This window comes from Ambystoma mexicanum, chromosome 12, assembly GCF_040938575.1.
Source record: "Ambystoma mexicanum isolate Mex_15411 chromosome 12, UKY_AmexF1_1, whole genome shotgun sequence".
NCBI lineage: Eukaryota > Metazoa > Chordata > Amphibia > Caudata > Ambystomatidae > Ambystoma > Ambystoma mexicanum.
Window position 1 is genome coordinate 352,519,395 of NC_090936.1, and position 20,509 is coordinate 352,539,903.

The following is a 20,509-nucleotide window of genomic DNA, read 5'->3' on the forward strand; positions in this document are numbered from 1 at the left end:
GGAGCGTCACCTCCAAGGGAGAGTGATCTGATATGTCATGTGGAAGGAGTTCAGCCGTTCTTACCCTATATGCTTCGGCGGTTGGGAGGAAGAAGTAATCTAGTCTAGATAAGGATGCGTGGGCCCCCGAGTGAAAGGAGAATCCTCGGCCTGTAGGGTGGAGTTCTCTCCACACATCACTCAAACCAAGCGCTGACGCGAAGGTCGCCAGCTTCGTGGGACAGTTTGGGCTCCGGTTGCGAATGTGGGACCGGTCTAGTGTGTTGCACATAACATTGTTAAAATCCCCTCCCAAGATCCATACATCCGATTGTTGTTGCGCCATCAAAGCAGTCACCTCCATCAGGAGACCCTCCCCCAACCCCGGTGGGGAATATATCGCTAGAATGGCCGCTGTCTCCCCCCAGAGTATGCCCCTGAGCATCAATAAACGGCCACAAGGGTCCTGCGCCACAGCAGATAGTTCAAAAGGGAGTCGCTTATGTAAGAGGATCAGGACGCCCCGGGATCCCATTGTGTACCCCGCGTGGTAAGCTAGTCGAAGTTAGTTCTGCAGAAGAATTGGCATGTAGAGCCCGTTAAGTGGGTCTCGGTTAGAATGGCTATGTCAGAAGAACATCTATTAAGGAATTGCATGATCAGCCGTCGTTTTATACTTGTGCCCATGCCATCTACGTTCCAGGTAAGGACTTTAAGGGACCTGTGGCGTTCGTTGGGTATCATTGGGGCTTGTGTTTTTCCATTAATGGAATCTACATGGTGCTGGGTGGCCATTACTGTCTAAGAATCTGGGATGTTGTGCCTGGTAGGTGCGTGGTGCATTTGGCCGTGGGGACATGGGCGTAATTATAGGGGGGACCAGAGGGTTTTGTCCCCCCAACTTCTGTGGCATGCCTTTTTGTCCTCCCCAACTTTTGGAGGGAGGGCAGGGGGGCCACAATCATCAATTATGTAATTGGACAGTGCAAGCCCGGCTGGGGTGCCGAGCAAGGCTTGCGCTGTCTCATTACATAATGCTGAGATGCCTGGCAGACGCGCTGCAACTCATTCAGGGCCGGGATGCCCTGCATGGCTCAGTCCCTCACCCTGGCTGGCCTGACTCAAAGTCAGCAGCCAGGGTGCTGAACTGGGTGTTGCAGGGCCTGGCACCTGTGCTTCCACGCTAGCAGCAGCACTTTCAGGGGCTGCGGCGCAGAGAATCGCTTTCCGGCTTTGTGTTCAGGCGACACACAGACCGGAACTAAGAAGCTCATTCAGCTTGCTGGTTTCTGTCTTGAGGTGCATGAGTGAAAATATGTTAGGTCGGTGTAACATGAGACCGGCATTTGAAAGCAGAGCAGAGGAACTTTTTTTTAAAAGTATAATTTTTAATTGTGTTTGTGTATGTTTGTGGGGGGGCTGGGATGCAGGATGACCCTAGTAAGGGCGTGTATCACATTTGGACAATGTGAGCAGAGCTCACAGTACACATTAAGGCCCCAGGTACGAAGACACACTAACAATAACAAATGATGCTTTCTCTGTGGCAAGCCACAGCTCTGCCATGCCTCTAAAATTAGTCTTGCCACTTTTCAGATGCTACTAAAGCACCACCATCCTAATTTCAAAATGAAGTTGGCAGAAGGTGCGCCCTCCCCAAGTAGAGTGGAAAGTGTCAAGCTGAGAACACTTGTGACCCAACACGGTCATACTGTGAAAATTCTGTGAAATTAATTTGAGTGCTATACGCCTTCCAAACATGGCGAACGTTTGTTAAGTAGTTTTTGCTCTAGGTGCACAGAAGGAACCTTATGGGATTTTGTGTTAAAAGCACACTTTTAGGACCCCTGCCCCAATCTACTTTTTTGGTAACATTAGTGGAAGGTAGCCTTTTAACACACAACAACAAAAATAAAACTGCAGGATCATTCCAGATGCAGGAAACTCATCTATTAGAGCTCTGTCCAAGCCCTCTGAGGCAAAATACATGCAAACTTCCTAATTATTTTATGGATTGCACCAACAGAAGTGACTTCACAGAAAAGGACATTGCAAGGCACATTATCAGTCCTTGATACTTGGAGGCACCATGGAAGTGACTTTAGAATAAGTTGTCATAAATAAGCCAAGTGACAAATAACCTTGTGGTGCAAAATGCCTAAATGGCACTTTTGTTATATGTGGAGCAACTCTATAGTCATTAGGCTTTTCCATTATCATACCATGATACATTAACATAAGCTTTGAAGTGAATCAGAGTCACTTGCAGAGTTGCAGATAAAGCACAATGTGATTAAATGATTTGCCCAAGATCACGCACTTGGTTAAATGGTGAAACTGCGATGTGGACAATTTAAGCGACTGCGCACATCTTTCCAGGTTTAGTTGATATAGATATTTGTTAAGGCTTTTCTTTACATTTCATGTGCTTAAATAATTATTTATAGCAATGCCTTGGAAGCAAGCCACATTACATAATAAACTAGCCTTTCATAGTAAACTAACCATACACTATATACATTGTCATAGAAATATGTTGAGCAATGGGAGTATGGCTTTAGTTTTATTCTCCCTATTCTGCATGCAAAGTCACAATAGCATCATGTAGATTAATGTGAGCCTAACAAATCCCCCTTGGGTTTTAAAGTCATAGTCATTATTTCATAAAGCATGCAACATTATACACCCTTCTCACTTCTGCTCACTCCCTCCCATTCACATTTCTAATGGGACAAAAGCTCCCGCTAATAGTACCCCCTTCCCTCCCATCAGTGCCTAATCACTCACATTGTAATGCTCTGTTGATACAGAGCAACGTGAGGACCCTCTGCTGCCCGGAGCTCCTTGTGACATTGTCCTGGCAGCGGGACACCTCTACCATTCGGAACGGGTAAGGTGTCCTGCTGCCAGGACAATGAACATGCTGATCAGGAATTGCTCAGCACACATTGTCCTGCCAGCGGGACACCTTTGCCGTTGGGCACCCTCTTTGATATGCCGAACGGGAGAGGTGTCCCAATGACAAATGTCCCAGTCTGGCTCTTAAAAGAGCCACGGGGGGAAACTTGCCCCCCCTCTTCCCTGCCTCTCCTTCTTGGTACTCCACTGCTTGGAGCCATTTGAACACAGGAAAACATACCTTAATTTTAATCTGTCAGAATCTTATAGAACATATCTATCAGCACATACAAATATAAGTTGCTGTGCACAACCCAGGTTTGGAGATATATGGCATTTAAAAATGGATACCAAGTATACTTGGTCACCCACTGCACTGCATTAACCGACGGCTTCTGCCTTTGAATGAAAGGAAAAATCAAGGGAATTGCTGACATACCAGTGAATCAGTTCCTTTGGGCCATGGCTTTACAGTTCAGCTAGGTCAAGTCAATTTAGCCCAAAATTTCAGGGATCAGTGGGAGATAAAGTCTGGTCTGCTAAATGGACGTTGCGCCACTGTTTCCATTTGTTATTGTATCTGTACATATAAATGTTGTGTGCACACAGTGTATGTCAATGGAGGTGCTGGGCGCATTTGTGTGTGAGTGAGAGTGTATGCAAGCATATGTGTGTTGACTTTTGTGTCTGAATGAATGATAAATAATGCATTGTTTGTATGTTCTATTGGAATTAAGTTTGTGAATGTTATGTTGTGTCACTGGGTGCATGGCAGGCCGGCTAGAGATGTGTGGGGGCCCAAATGAATTTTAAAGATAAGCCACCAGTCTTATGAGAGTTATAACAGAGCATCAGCAATGGACTCTTGTGGTGTAGTAGTCTAGTGTTATCCCTCAGGGATTTAGGTTGTTTGACCTCGGTACAAAATCACAGCGAAATTGACCATAGTCATTTCCACTGCAAATACGTTTTTACCTTGGTACAAAAAACCAAACCCATGTCCCCCCAAACCGCCAGTACACCCATAACCCCCCCTGCTTACCTTTTCTCCATCTGCTGCCTCTCCTGTACCTTGAAGCGTCAGATCCATCCATCTTATGCAGGTCGGATCTGACGCTGCAGGGTCCCTTTTTCTTCTTTTTTTTGTTGGGTCCCCTGCCACCAATGCTGAGGAAGCGGGGGACACTCCAACCCCAGCTCTTCATGTTCAGTATCTTCGGCTTCGAACTAATAGTATTGACCAAATTCAGTCAAATCTACCATTCCACCAAATTTTATCGAACAATTTGGCCGAAACGATAACTAAGAGCCACCATCCGCCCTCCCTCCACTCCACCCCTGTCCCCCCAACATTTTCAGCAAAGTTACACCACTGCGTTGGGGACACAGCGTTCACGCTTGGTGTGGGCATGGGCGGTGAGCACGGTATGTTTGGTGGCGTCTTGATAGACATTGGCATGGTGTGACCTCCCGGAAAATAACTAACATAAAACACTCCCCCCCCCCACTCCCCATACTCCTCCCCAACATGAAGTATCTGTCACCCAAACTGTACTGGCGTTTAAAACTATATCCCCAAATTAACTAATATGAACTGTTTCCCCATTTCCCACTGACTTACTACTCCTTTGTGTGTTTGGTGTCTCGAATCAGGGATGTGGGGTCCGCCGATGGCATGCTGTGTTAATGGCAACTGCATGTGACTCATATGGTCCTTTATAAAAGGGTGAAGGCAACTCACTGCTACTGTCGCTTCAGGAGGAGTGTTGCATTACAGGTGGTTGCCAGGAAAAGGGTTGGTTCTTGAGTCCATTAGTGGTTCAGTCTGCTCCCGCATCCGGCAGGTGTTTCCTGTTTAGGCCGTGCTAGGGATTGGGGTCTCCGTCTGGCTCAATTGGGATCTCAGGTATAGGTTGCTGGGCTGGTCTTTCTCCCTGCGATCGGGGTCTTTATCTGCACCTGTGGCGTTGATCTTGTCTGGTCCAGTCGCCTCCGATGTGGGTCTCCGCCCATTTCCAGGCTTCCTGTGGGTCGGTGAAGTGTACAGTTTTGCCTTCATATTGGATTTTCAACTGGGCTGGGAACAGCAGCCCGTATCTCACGTTCATAGAGTGAAGCTTCCTTTTTAGGTGCTCAAAGGATTGTCTGGCTTTCTGGATTTCGCGAGTATAGTCTGGAAAGAAAGCAATTCTGGTTCCATTAAATATCATTGACCCTTTTGTTCAGGCCATTTGTAGGATGGCATCTCTGTCACGATAATTAGGAAGCCTCGCAATGATTGTTCTCGGGGGTGCACCTGGGGCCGGGCGACCCGCAGGCATGCGGGGTGCACGTTCCACTGAGAAAAAGTTTGAGAAGGTCTTTGGCGCAAAGAGGTCCGCCAGCCATTCTTCCAGAAAGAGTTCCACACTGGGTCCCTCCGTGCGTTCCGGCAGTCCCAGGATGCGAATATTATTGCGGCGGGACCTGCCTTCTCCCTCGTCGACTCGGGCTTCCAGAGTTTTTTCGGTTGGGTTAATGCTTGTGAAAGCTTTTGGTGCACCCCCCCCAAGGTCGTCCTCGACACCAGAAATTCGTTGTTCCCCCTCCCCGGTCCGAGACGAGAGCTTCTGGAGGTCATGGCAGAGGAAGGAGACCTCCGTGGAGATAGTGTCCATTTTCTGTTCCACCAAGGAGTGTGAGCTGGCGATGGCGGCCATTACATCTTTTTGCGACAGGGCCTCGTCTGGCGGAAGGGGGGTTCCCCCCAGGGTCCTCGACGCTTATTGCTGTAGATGTGCTCGTAGCATATTGGTCCATTGTACTTTGCGTCAAGGTTTTCTTGCTCTTTTCTTTGCCCATGATGTTACTTTGCGCGAGTCGTCCGGTGCAAGTTTTGGAGGAGCACTCCTTCTCGTGGCGTTGTTCGGTCCTTTACCAGTGCTTGCAGTGCCTCGGCGTGTGCGGACCTATGCTGTGTTTTGTCGCAGAAGCGTGCCCCTTGGTTGCCTCGGGATTGCGTATATATCTTTAAATTCAGGCTGAGAGTCCCCACGCGGCTCACTCATTGCCGTCTCTCACCGGTCGTCGGGAGTGGAGATATGGCAGCTGGGGGCCTCACTGCCCGCGTCGGCCTCACCCACAGGAGGAGTCCGCTCTCTGTCCTAGTCCCGGGCTGCTCCCTTATCTGTAGGCGACGCCGCGCGGCTCCAGGTGCAGATCTGGCAGTCGGGGGTCGCTATCCACCTCCGCTCGTCCTCGCCGCAGTTCACCGCGTCTCGATGGCGGCCATCTTGATTGGAGCCGGGCAAAGTTTCAGCCAGTCTTTCAACGCAGATAATTTGCGTTTCCCTTCACGGATTCGGCTCCTTTCACCGCGAGGCGTTGCCCCGAGTTTCCGCCGCCCAGATGTCGTTTTTAAGCTTTTTCGTTTCCCATATCACAGGATATTGCAGGATATTTCAGGCGGCCGCAGGAGCGTCGAAGAATCACGTCTCCATTGCACACTCGCTGGCCACGCCCCCCCCGGGTGCGGCTTCTTGAAAGGTGGGTAGAGTATGGTGAGGCCCGCCAAATGTCTTTTAACTATCGGGTTGGAGGATGAAAAGACCTCCTCCTCTGAGTTCCTATTGGCTCTGATGGCTGAAAGGTAGGTGCGGCATGTGTCTACTTGCACCCCCGAGTGTACGAGGTCTGCTGAGTAGGACAGCATGTCGTCCAACATGCAAGTCAAGGGATTGACTTCCTTTGATTCTGCCCAGTGACAAAACCTAGTCCTATTGCTCTTGTACTGGTTCCTAGTAGCGTAGCTTCTAGCTCCCTGTATAATGTCTAGCTTAGTCTGTGACAGATGTGGTGTTTTAAGGTGACCTGTTCAGGAACCATGCTGCGAGGGCTAACCTCTGGGCGGTAGGATGGATGACTGTGCCTCCCTGCTGTGAGAGTAGGTGAGCTGGACCCAGCGGGAAGGTGCACCGAGGCCCATTGCGACAGGCTGAAAAGTTCAGAGAACCATGGCCTCATGGGCCACCACGGAGCTATCAGGATGATGCGGAGGTGCTGAGCCTCCCTGATCTTGCAGATTACTCTCTGGACCAGGGGAGTGGGAGAGAAGGTATACGCGTTCATGTTGTTCCACTCGATCTGCATCACGTCCCCCAGAGAGCCCCAGCACTGTCCCTGCCAGGACGTGAACTGGGACCATCTCCTGTTGGGCCAGGTGGCAAAGAGGTCCACCTGAGGATGACCCCATCTGCTGAAGATCCCCTGAAGGACCCGATTGTTCAACTGCCATTCGTAGTTGTCCATACCGAACCCAGCCTGCTGAGCTTGTCCGCCTCCAGGTTGGACTCCCCCGGGAGGTGTATAGACCCTCAGGTGCATGTTATTCTCCAGAGCAGACTCCCAAATGTTGACTGCCAAGGTGCATAGGGGAGGAGACCTGGTGCGACCCTGCTTGTTGATGTAATACATGCTGGTGGAGTTGTCCGTCTGGACGAGGATCATCTTGCCACTGATCATTGGAAGGAAGGCTTTGAGAGCAAGCCAGATCGCCTTCAGCTCTAGCCGGTTGATATGGGCCTCGTGTTCCTGAAGAGACCAAACTCCACGGACGTTGTGGTTGTCCAGAGTGGCTCCCCAGCCCTCCGAGGAAGAGTCAGTGGTGATGGTAACCTGCGGAGCTGGTTGCCTGAAGGGTCTGCCTATCCTCAAGTTGCAGTCTGTGCTCTACCAGACAAGGTCCTGGTGAAGAAAGGGAGGAATGCTGACGAGACTCCATGAAGCTGTGAAGTGCAGTTGCAATCGTCTCATTCTGAGCCTCGTGTATGGCACTTCCAGTAGAGATGGCGCCATGATACCCAAGTGGTGTTGGTACCACCGCTCTGCTGAGAAAATGACTCGTGGCCCTACTGATGGCTGTGATCTTGTCCTCCGAGGGCAAAATCCTCTCGGAGCTCATATCCGAGATGAGGCCTAGATTCTGCGTAGGCTCCAGCTGTGACCTTTTGATATTGATGGTAAATCCCAACTCGTGTAGTGTATTCATGAGGGCGGAGGAGGTGTGATGGACCGCCTCTGGGGATCTCGCCCTGACGAGCCAGTCGTCTAGATATGGATAGACATGGGGCCCCTGGGCCCTGAGGAGGGCTGCCACTGCATTCATGAGTCTGGTAAAAACCCTGGGGGCTGAATTTAGGCCAATGGGTAGAACCTTGTATTGGAAATGAAAGCCCATGATCCTGAACCTCAGAAAGGACCGATGAGGCTGCCAAATTGGGACATGTAGGCATGCGTCCTTTATATCCAGGGAGCACATCCAGTCTCCCCTGCAAAGTGTCTCTGCAATAAGCGCTGGGGTAACCATCTTGAACTTTTGAAGAGGGAGGGAAAGGTTCATGGTGGAAAGGTCAAACACAACTCTCAGGACAGCCTGGTGCTTCTTGTGTATGGTGGAAATCCTGCAGTAGAAGCCCATTTCCCGCTGGGAGGCTGGTACGTCATCCACTGCCTGACCCTCTACGAGCGATCGAATCTCCACCAACAGAGTTGTTGTCCCAATATCTGGGAGTGGAGGGGAGTAGAGAGGGGATGGAGGATCCGGTAGGTGGTAGCCCATGGAGACTGCTGATAGTATTCAGGGGTCCACGAACCTCGCGCGCCTATATTGTGCGTGAAGGGCAAGTCTGCCCCCCACCGAAGACACGTGGACCGGAGGGGCGTATCATGCCTTCTTTGCCTCTAAGGCTGGGGCTGAGGAGGGGGACTGAAAGAAGCCCTTGTATTTGTATTTATTGATTTATAAAGCGCTTTACAACAAAGCGCTGTACAATTGAACAACTTAATACATAAAACATAAACAATTTAACGGTAGAAGCAAATTACAATATGAATCAGTCAACAAAACAGTAAGAAGAGAAATTAACTAAAGGGAATAGGGAGAATAGTGGAGTAGGACTGGGTGGGGGGATGAAGAGGAATAGGAGAAGGGAAGGGGAAAGGTAAGAGTGGGGAGGTAGGGGAGAGGAGGGAGATAGTCAAGGGGAAAGATAAAGGAGGGAGGGGAGGCAGGAAGGGGAAGGGGTATCAAGGAGGAGAGTGGAGAAGGAGAGATTTAAGGGAGGTGCGGAATGAGGAGAAGGTGGGTGTAGAGCGGATTGCAAGAGGTAGGGAGTTCCAGTGCAGGGGGGCTAGGAGTTGGAAGGACCAGAAACGGGAGGGGGCACAGGGGGACGGAGGTACAGTAAGAAGGAAATGGTCAGCAGACCGAAGGGGACGGGAGGCAGACTAGAAAGAGAGGAGGGAGGAGAGATAAGGGGGAGCAAGACCATGGAGAGATTTGAAGACAAGGCAGAGAAAGTGAAATTTAAGTTGGGAGTGAAATGGAAGCCAGCCAAGGGAAGAGAGGGAAGTAGAGATGGAGTCACGGGAGGTAAGGACAGCAGAATGGCAGATAGATTTGAGGCGGGCGAGATGAGAAGTAGGTAGTCCAAAGAATAAGGAAGAACAGTAGAAGAGGCGGGAGAACATAAAAGAGGAGATTAAGAGTTTGGTAGCATGGAATGTGAGAGAGGGACGGACTTTGCGAATATTGAAGAGGTGGTAGCGACAGGTGCGAGAAGTGAGAGAGGTATGGTGGGAGAAGGAGAGAGAGGAGTCAAAGTGAATGCCTAAATTATGAGCATGGAGAGAGATAGGGAGATTAGAGGAGGAAAGTGAATGAAAGGTGGAGGAGAGGGAGGGGGAAGAGAGTTAGAGGGAAAGAATACGACTTCGGTCTTGCCAGTGTTAAGGGAGAGAAAGCAGGAAGACATCCAGTTCTTTATGGCAGTAAGGCAGGAAGAAAGTTTTAGGTGGAGGTCAGTTGAGAAAGAGAAGAAAGAAAGGAAGAGTTGAGTGTCGTCAGCATAGAAATGGTGGGAGATGCCAAACGAGGAGATAACAGGGGCTAGGAGGGAGGTGTAAAGAGAGAAGAGGAAAGGTCCAAGCACCGAACCTTGAGGTACACCATATTCTAGAGGTTGGAGAGGACCGGCCAACCCAGGAAACAGTAAAAGAGCAGGAAGAGAGGTAAGAGGATAACCAGTTGAGAACAGAGCCTTTGAACCCAAAGGAAGAAAGAGTGTGGAGAAGAAGGGGATGATCGACAGTGTCGAAGGCAGCGGAGAGGTCGAGGAGAATAAGGATGGAGGATTGCTTAGAGTGACAAGCAGAGAGGAGGGAGTTAAGGATATAGGTGAGAGCAGTTTCAGGAGAGTGTTTAGGACGGAAGCCAGATTGGGAGGGGGGTAGGAGAGAGAGATTGGTGACAAAGGTTGAGAGCTGAGAGTAGGCGAGGCGCTCGAGAAGCTTGGAGAGGAATGGAAGAAGAGAGATAGGTCGGAAGTTAGAGGTGAGAAGCGGATCAGCAGAAGGTTTCTTCAGAATAGGGATGATCGTGGCATGTTTGAAAGCAGAGGGAAAGGTAGCTGAGGAAAGACAGATGTTGAAGGAGGTAAGGTAGGGAATAAGAAGAGGATAGATCTTAGGGATAAGAAGGGATGGGAGAGGGTCAGTTGGGGCGGACGTGGGGTGGGCTTTGGAGAGGAGGGTGGAGACTTCAGAAGGGGAGATAGGTGAGAAGTAGGACATGCAAAATGAGGGAGGGGGAGGGAGAAGAGGGGAAATCCAAGGAGCAGTTGATTTTTTGCCAAAGGCTAAGAACCCTTGCCCCCGCCTTGTTCTGACATGGAGACCGGTCCGTCTGGCTTGACCTCGGTTCCTGGAAGCCCCTGAACCCGCCGAAGGCCCGCCCCTTGTCGGAATGCTGATGCGTCTGGCTGTATGTCTTCGGTGTGGACTTTGTGAGAATAGATAAGGATCGCCCTGGAACGCCAGTCAGCGGGGGAGACTGCTACTTTTGGCTGTGTTGCCTGATTCTACACAGAATCGTGGTCTAGGTGAGCCATTTTGCTTAGAAGTGATGGCTATTATATTAGGAGGAAGAGAGTTTACCTATGACACACCAGCATTAAAGAGTCTGGATAATAATAAGGGAGCAATCACATTGAGAAGCCTCAATAAAATTAGAAACCTAGGAATTGCTTCCCCTTTGGATATGTGGACTCCCACAACTAGGAAATTGGAAGGCGTTAAGGCTGGTTTAATTAATGCCAGATCTGTGTGTGCACACATTACTGAGGTTGCTACTTTAATTGAGGAACAAGCCCTATATATTCTTTTTATAACAGAAACATGGCTCACAGAGGTGTCACATGTAGTTTTTCATGACATAGTACCAGATCATTTTCTGATTCAACATATAAATAGAGTGGGTAAACAGGGTGGGGATATTGCTATTATTTATAGAGATGTATGGCGCATTTCCCATTTTAAATTACTTGATTGTGGAAATGAATCACAAGTGGGCCAATTTAATATTGAGTTATCCCCTAATTCAGCCACTCATGTGATACTGGGCTACAGGCCCCCAGGATCATATCAAGAATTTTTAGAGTGTCTTTATTTTTTTCTAACTACAGTAGGCAGTAAATATGCTGAAATACTGCTATTGGGGGACTGGAATTTATGGTTGGATGATCGCAACCACCCAGGCTCTATGGAACTTTGGGATATCTTGGGAAATCATGGCCTTAGTAAGAGGTATTTGTATGTCATTTTTAGACAATATACCGATTTATTGATCAGTCATATGCTCCAACTATTTGTATTAGCAGCCAAATCAAAGAATTCTCGAAGTCCTAATTCGGACATTAGGTTATTAACACAGAGACGTAAAGACTTGAATAAAATATCTGCATTGGAATTGTTTAATTCACTGTCTTTAGCCGACACTTCATTGGCCAGTGAAGATTTCTTTCACTAAACTTATGGAAGATATCTGCTCTAGGGCTGTGCCAAAAAAACCTATGCAAAAAAGGATTTCGAAGCCCTGGTATACACAAGATCTGATACCATTACGTAAAAAAGTCAGTTGGACAGGGCGTAATTGGCAAAGACATCATACGGAAGAAAATAACACCAAAGCTAAAACAGCACTTATGATTTATAAAAAGGCTATGTTTGAGGCAAAATGAAAATTCCATTACAAAGAAATTTGTGAAGCAGGAAATCATTCAAGAGAACATTTTTCAATGACCTCCAAATTCCATCATCCTACTAGTAATAACTTGTCTATTACTCCATCAATGGCACATGCCAACTCTTTTAATAGTTTTTTGTAGATAAAATTGTTACAAATAAGGGAAATATTGCAGCTTTGAACCCAATTCCTTTTTCCTCAATGCACTTAAGTACTAGTTCAGATATTGGAGATCATGAGCAAGTGCCCATCCTATAAAACAGTTTAATTTTCATCATGTGACAGTGGATAATATATTTTCAATGATGAAAAAGCTAAAACCAACCAATGACTGCCTATTTCCTTTACCAGCGGTTGCGGCCAGATGTATGGTTGAGGAAATTGCTCCATTTATTACAACTTTTGTAAATAAATCGTTAGACCAAGGATCAGTGCCTGACATACTTAAATATACTATATTGAACCCTCTTTTAAAAAAGTCCAATTTGGATCCACTGGTTCTCCAAAATTATCACCCCATTGCCAGTATTTCCTGGCCGGCGAAGATATTGAAGAAAGTGGTGACTCAACAACTGCAAGCATTTGTTGAAGAGTAACTTCTCTTAGACCCCTTACAGTCCGGGTTCCGTCCGAAATTCGGTACAGAGACGGCTCTGTTGGCAGTTTATGATGAACGTTTGAAGGTGGCTCATCAAGGCAAGCTTTCACTTTTGGTGATGCTTGATCTGTCAGCCGCCTTTGATACAGTCAACCATACTATCCTCTTAGAGCGGCTGAGGACGGTTGGGAAGGTTTCTGAGCATGCCAATCAGTGGTTTAGATCTTTTTTGTAAAGGGGCCATTAATGTGTTAGACTAGGAGCTTTTACGTCAGACCCCTGTAGTGTGGACTGTTGGGTTCCACAGGGTTCATCGTTATCGCCACTCCTCTTCAATCTATATCTTCGACTGGTCATGGAAATCCCAAAACGCCATGGAATAAGTTTCCAATCCTATGCGGACGATACTCAGATTTTCATTACAATTGACAAGGTTGAGGAATCTTTTGCTAAGATTTGTGACTGCCTTCAGGAGATTAGTGAATGGATGGCCACCAACCAATTGCAACTGAATGCAGCTAAAACAGAGTTTATTCTGTTTGGCCCTGAGCACCGTTCAGCCATTCTAAAGAATCAGTCACTTCCCAAATTATTGGGAGTTGAACCTTAATTTTCAACTAAAGTTAAAAACCTTGGCTGCATCTGGCAGGACAATCTAGGTAGTGAGAGCCAGGTAGGAGCCAAGGTGAAAGCTATCTTCTACTCTTTGAGACTTCTCCGGCAAACCAAACCCTCCCATATATTACAGAAGGGGATAATGCTATGGTGGTGGGAGCACTCACAAATGCTCACTTAGACTATTGTAATAGTCAAATGGTGGGTGTTCCAAAAAAACAATTTAGCAGACTGCAAAGGGCGCAGAATGCAGTGTTAGGCTGGTTTGTTGGTTAAATAAAACCTCCCATGTATCACCCTCACGCCGTTTGCTCCACTGGGTATAGGTTGAGGACCGCATTATATTCAAGATAGCATGCCTGTTATTCAAGTGTCTGAACAAACTAGCACCGGATTACTTGAAGGATGAACTTGAGCAGTATCAACCGTCCAGATGTCTACATTCAAAGGACCAGGCTCTGTTAGTTATTCCCCATCTACATTTGTCTATAGAGGGGACAGAAGATTTTCGGTGTTCGGACCTACACTCTGGAACAGCTTACCCAGGGAAATTAGGACTCTGGATTCCCTGTGCCAGTTTCGAAAAGCCCTGAAAATGTTTCTATTTAAATAAAGTATAGTCAGTCTTATTGCAATTGTCCTGTCCTCTGGACGCAATTATGCTGCACTCATGGATGGAATGTGATACGACTAAAATTATGGATGTCCGTTTCAGCAAAAGTCAACTGCGCCATTATACGGTTTGCTCTGTTTCAAGCGCGTTATACATTTTCAAAATCAAATTAAATCATTTTGCAGCCTGGAGACTGTTTTTCTTCTTATCAAGCTCCTCATCAGTGGTGGAATGAAAAAGGACGATACCCTTGAATGGAAGGCCCAATGTGTGTTCCTGGACGTCCAGGTTGAACTTGGTACCCCATAGCCAGGCAGTCTTCCTTCCCTGTCACTCTCTGGCTGGCCTCTCTTGGCCCCCTTCCTGCTCCCACCTGTGAGGCTAAAAACCTTGGGGTCATCTTCGTCTCCACACTCTCCTTCTCTCCTCACATCTCTGACGTCTCTAAGAAGTCACACTACCAGCTGCACTTCCTCAGAGGTATTCTTCCTTTCCTCTCCTTCCCCCAGAAGCTCACTGTCTCCAGAGCTCTGGTTCTCTCTAGGCTGGACTACTGCAACAGCCTCTTTCCAAATCTGCCTGCTTCTACTCTCCGCCCTCTGCAACTCATCCAATACAGGACTGCAAAACTTGTCCTTGGCCTCAAGCCCAGGGATCGTATCTCTCCAGGACTGAACTCTCTGCACTGGCTCCCAGGGGCTGCGAGGATTAAGTTCAAAACCCTCTGCATTGTACACAAGGCCTTCTGGGGCCTGGGGCCTCAATACCTTCAACTCTCTATTCCTAAATATCTTCCTTCTCAAGCTCTTCGCTCATCCACCTCCATCTCCCTCAGGGTCAGTCGCTTCTCCAAGCAACAAGTTGGTGGTGGATCTCTTTCTTCAACTGGGGCCTCCCTCTGGAACACCATGCCTGCCTGCCTCTCTGAAACTTGAGGAAAACCATCTCTGGTTCTGGAAGCACCTCAAAACCTTCCTCTTTGCTTTGCTTTGCTTTGCTTTGCTTTCTCTCCTCCTCTCCCCTGCTGATCTCCTGGCTGAAACTGCAGTGGTTACCTGGCCACCCTCTGATCTCGGGACAAGGCCCCCTCCCCCACCAGTTGCACACCTGCACTGCCTCCCTGGCAACCCCCACACTTCGGGACTGTTTTCTGTACCCCTAGAGTCCCCCGCCAGCACTTGACACCTGATGTCTGCACTTACCCTTGCACTTGCCACCAGCTGGCCATACTTCTCTTATGTTTTTATTTATTCTATTATCCCATGTACTGTACTGCCCCACACCCCTCCCACCCCGCACTTTTCCCCTTTCCCATTTCACTGCACTTGCGTGATCTGAAAGACACTTGGCCTCGAAGGATTGTTGTCTCTGTCTTCCCTCTGTTTCCCCTCCCTTGCTGCGTCGCGCCTTGAAACACTTGTGTATAAGCGCGTTATAAATGCCATATCATATCATATCATGTCCATGGTGATGCAGATGGCACGGCCTGAGGTGCAAAAGGTGTACTCCATGATGTCCTGACCCACCATTTTGGCATCTGCCAGGCCTGCCTTGAAATGTGCCTGACTGTGCACCGGAAGTTCTGTAAGGAAGTCGGCTATTTCCCGCCAAAGCCTCTGATTAACGGCTGAGAGCATGGCCTCTGCATTAGACTGACAATGGTGTAGTGAGGCGTTGGAATAGACCTTCTTTCCATATGCCTCCAAGATCTTCTCCTCCTTGCCTAGAAGCGCCAAACATAAGGTAGCCAAGGAAGACAGGGGCTTGGAGTAGAGTGAGGCCGTGGCACTCACCAAAGAGTGTGGGTGAGGGTGTGCCGACAGCAAGAGTGGATCCCCCTCCAATTGTCTGTAGTTAGCGTCAGGATGCCAATTGGTAGGCTCTGCTGGATGGGGCTTAAGTCATCCCTTTTTTGCCAAGGCGACAACGTCCTTCTGCTTCAGGATCACCGCTCTAGCCGCAGGGCATAGAGCGAGGACCTCGGCCAAGACCCCCGCCTCCGGTTGTTCCACCTTGGGTTGTGCAAGCCCCAAGTATTCGGCCAAACCTGAGAGTTGTTCATGGAAGGCCTTGGCTGAAGATGGTGTGTAAGGGTCCTCCTCCTCATTGGTGTCCACTAAGGTGTCCGGCTGGTCCGGAGCAGGTGGAGGAGTGCTGGGCGCGAAGGCTGAGGTGTGAAGACCAGACGCACAGGCTGCTGTGGAGGCTGGTGTGGAACCGCCTGAACTGTGGGAGGCAGGGAAGCCGGAATCGAGGGACCCGGTGCGGGCATCCTGGGCTGCGTGGGGGCCTGAGGCGCTGGACCCATAGGAGGAATGCCTATAGGTGCTAGAGGCGGGACTGGAGGCAGCATGACCCTTATCAGATCCCGAAGGATGGCTCCCATTTGGCGGGACCTCATAAGTGTGAGAAACGTTTCAAAAAACCTTTCTTCACAGGCCGGTGGGGTGACAGGTGGCACGGATGTAGTAGCAGTAGGCTGCTGGGGCCTGTGCGTTCTCTGCCAACCTGGCTGCGGGGTGTATCTGCCCTGCAACGCTGAAGGATATGCTGTAGGCCACGTACCTGGCAAAGACCAGTCCCACCTGGACACTCGTTCTCCTACCTGCTTGCCGAACTAGGGTAGTGTCGGACGAGTGGCCATCTTGTCTGGCACACTAGCCATTTTGTCGGACTGCATGCCAAGTGCCTGCGTCATGGTGCTTGCCGCGCCAGGCCTGGCCTCCCCCTGAACTCTTGGCGGTGGAGCTTGAAGCCTTCCCTGCACCTCAGGATGAGGCCTGGTAGGCGTAGTGCCCTCGGCTACGTGGCCGGTAGTGCTGCGTACAGGCACCTCCTCAGACATTCGCCTGGTAGTAGGGTGTAGCCCCTCGGATGGACACCCGGTAAAAGAACATTGTGGTCGCTCACCAATAACACTGGAAGGATCCGGCGACCCCTCGGCCTGGCGGCCGGTAGATGAAGCAGCCTCGGTACCTGTGCTGGTACTAGGACCTAAATGGTCCCTCCTGCTTGGACGCTTCCTGGGGAAGGAGTCGCCCTTGCGGGTTGCAGTTGAAAAAAGTGGCCCTACCGTGGGCCTTGACTTGTGCTTGACGAAGTTCTTGAACTCCTCTGGAGGCGACCGTTCGAAGAGCTCCCTCCACTGAGCTCACCTGTTCCTCAGAGCGAGCGGTGTAAGCGCATCACAAGCGGTACAACCAGCCCAGACGTGTTCTGGGCCAAAGCAGCAGAGGCAAAGAGCGTGGGGGTCAGACATAGCGAAGAATCACAGGCTGGACTCCTGCTGAAGCCCGATGATGTCGGCATGCGCCGGGGAGGAGTGTGGCGCCAGAGGACTGAGTACCTGATTAAAGACCAAAAGACAGAAGACAAAAGACAGTATCCGGGGAAGAGCGCGTGTAATTACAAGGCAGAAGCCAAACCCAGGAGCGCTGGTGAAAGCGGCCCGCTCCCGCCGACATGGAAAAAAAGGGCTGGGGAGTGGCGCAGGTGGGCAGAGTCAGGGGAGCAAATGCTCACAGGGCCACCCCCCCGCACACCTCTAAATTTAAAGGGGAAGAAGATTTTTTCTGGTGAAAAAGTTTCCATCTCCCTTCCCTAGCGAGGGACGCCCATAAAGTATGGAGGAAAGGTGACGGGACGTAGGAGTATCATGAGGAAAGGGTGATGCATGACTTGAGACAGGGGTATTCACAAGTCTTTGGGAAGCTTTTGGGCTGAGGCATTTTGAGGACAGGTGGGCCTCGGTTGGAAAGGGTCTGGCAATGAGTCATTGCCTTAGAGAGGCTAGTTGGGCATGTGCAGTGTCAGTTCGGTGCCCATGAGCGACTTTGGGAAAAATGATGGCAAGTGTCAGGCCTGAATGTTGTGATCTCTAAATCTCCATGGGTGGAATAAGTGAAAGTATGTTAGTTGGGATAGCGATTAATAAAAACCGTGATGTCTGGTTATTCCCTCTGTCAGTGCATTGAAAACGTGCATGCATTGGAATTCATAGGTTTTCCTGGCTTTGCCAGTTCTGAGTCACAATCCCAACTAACAGACTCTCACTTTGTCCACCCATAGAGATGCAGGGACCACAACATTCAGACTTGACACTTTCCACCATTTTTTCCAAAGCCGTTCACGGACATCCAACTGGCAGTGCATTAGAATCTCTAAGGAAATTACTTGTTGCCAGACTCCTCCAACCAAGCTCCATCAACCATCAAAAAGCCCAAGCTCATAAACTTCCCAAAGACTTGTGATGACCCTTCTCTCATGTCAAACTCCAACCTTTCCTCATGATTGTGATGTAACACAATCTGGATATGGTATCTGACACAAACGTAATACACTGGGCTCCACGAGTCAAACTCAGGACTGGTGGTGCCAGCTGGATACGTGGAGGTTTGAGCCCCAATTGATCTTGCAAAGGGAAAGGCCTGATAAACCGAGTTTCAAATGGGCTGACCCTACCATGCAGTGCCGGGTTATCCATTAGGCCAAGTAGACACCAGCATATGAGCCCCACTCCTTTTAGCGGCCCCACGACAACTGCTCAAAATAAAGCAGTGCAGAAAATGAAAAACATATTAGGAGATAATTTGCATGGGGTGGCCAACATTTCGATTGCCTAGGGTCCTCCACATGGTTTAATCCGGCGCTGCTACCATGACTGACACTATCCCATCGCCTCCTGCCTTCCTGAGAGCACTCTAAAAGGGTGAGCTGTGGTTTTTTTCCATTTGCCTTCTTTTTTTCCTTTCTCTTCAGTTGCATTGACCCCGGCCCCTCTTAACGCAGTGTACCATTTAGAAATTGAAGACTGCAATCCGTGGGGGGTTCAGCATCTACTGCATGCCTCTCTGCCCAGATCTACAAGTCAGGTACACAGACAGGCATTGATAAAGAAATAAGGATTTTGAGGAGGGGCTATTAAAGCTGTAATGCTGCAATGTTTTTCAAAGCATTCCTTTCATACCTGCCTGAGGAAGTGGCGAAAGATCATGACAGCCTAATTTCAAGATTAACAAAAAAGTAACTGAAATATTTATATAAACAAATCAGTAAAAAGGTAGAAAGATACCTCTTCTGCAAAGCTGTCTTTTTTGTCTAGCATTTCCCGCAGTGTCTGCAGAATCTTAATGCACAGTTTTTCTTCCTTCTCCATTAACTTCTTTGTATGATTAATCAACCTAAAATAAAATGTAATTTGTTTTTCAGGTAAGCCTTTAAAAACAACCATTACTTAGTATTTGCTATGTCAGATATAAGCATGAACATTTATTATTTTATGATACATGTATGGCTGGTAATATCTAAATCAAATATTTCATTTATTATAGCTGTCACATCCCTGTCCACATATGAGAAAATATCATCTCCACACTTCTATAATAACTTATTACAGTTCAGTTCTGATTTCACAATGCTGCCAATTAAGCTAACACAAAGTTTAAACCAAATATCTGCAACACCTGCCAAATAAGCACTTAATTAAATGGATGGATTTTGCAGAAATCCTTCGTTGGAACAGTTTTTTCTCAGGCAGGTCAGTCTTTAACGTACAAGACAAAATGTGTGTATCTCTGTTTAATGAGTCCACCTCTGTATATCGCATGAGAAGAATAACAATCCATCTGAACGATATCAGTAGTTGGAAGGTAGCCTTTGAAAGTATCCTACATAAAAAAAGAACCTAACACAATTATTTATCCTGAATTACAGACTAAATATAGGTTTCGCCCCCCAGCAGGAACAAGTTACACACCTGTAACTATTGTTCTCTAGCATGGGTGTGGCATGGATTCACATGATCCTGAATATTCCCAGTCGTCAGGCTGGGAATCCTCGGTAAAAGAAAAAACTGTTTCACTTTCACCTAAAAACTGTATTTCTCCTTTAAACCAATCACTGTCCTCTGGGTCATACTGCCCCAATCCAATGACAGTCCTCTCCCTAAACCCCTCCTCTGGCAGCCATCTTCAGATTTGGTAAGCATGTAAAGTGGCAGTATCATCAAGAAGATCCGCAGAGGGGAAGGGAGTGTTTGCATGTGAATCCATGCCAGACCCATGCTGGAGAACAATATGTTAGGCAGAAACCTGTGCAGTTCCCTTAGGGACCACTGCAAAAAGTTTAAGACTACAGATGTTAGCAGTAAACCCAATTGGTAGCAGTCTGTACCACCCAGATTTACCTGGTAGCTGTGGCCGAGCAGTCAGACCTCTCTCAAGAAGAGTTAGGCAGTATATAGAGTATACACATTAGGTACAAAAATACAGTAGCACAAGCAAACACTGACCAGAGTTTTGGTATAAAAGTATATAATTATTTATTTAAAAACACACTTGTAAAAATACACTGGCACTAATATGTCAAGCAAGTTCAAACACAGTCACTAGAAATATATACACCTCCCTGATTAATTATTTGACAAGTGTTAGGAAAAGAACACCACTTTTTTTTATCAACACAGAGGTGAGCGCTTAACCCAGATGGCACTCCAATAATTATTTAAAAAGGGAGGGAAAAGGCAGAAATAGGAAAACACACAATACCAACACTTTTAAAGAACCACAGCAAGTCAAGAAAGGCAGGGTCTACTGTAGAGCAAAAAGTTCCTAGGCCAGGCCCACTCTTGGAGAGAGCAAGGCGGAATGTGCCCAAGATCACACAGTTGAAGTACACTTTAAAAGTCTTTGCAGATAGTTCAAAAAGGAGTTAGATCAGTTCAGAAAAGTTAATTAACAGGTCCGAGGTC

The 20,509-nt window shown here is 48.2% G+C and overlaps 1 protein-coding gene across 9 annotated transcripts in view; it reads right to left on the bottom strand.

The window, feature by feature from the left end:
- The window catches only part of ITPR2 (inositol 1,4,5-trisphosphate receptor type 2), a 4,412,221-nt gene that overhangs the window by 1,434,155 nt on the left and 2,957,557 nt on the right, over positions 1–20,509 (bottom strand). For all 9 annotated transcript variants that reach the window (XM_069628470.1, XM_069628469.1, XM_069628465.1 and 6 more), the window contains one exon: positions 18,833–18,941. In XM_069628470.1, the coding sequence (XP_069484571.1) occupies positions 18,833–18,941 (109 nt within the window). The remainder of the gene's footprint in view (positions 1–18,832; positions 18,942–20,509) is intronic.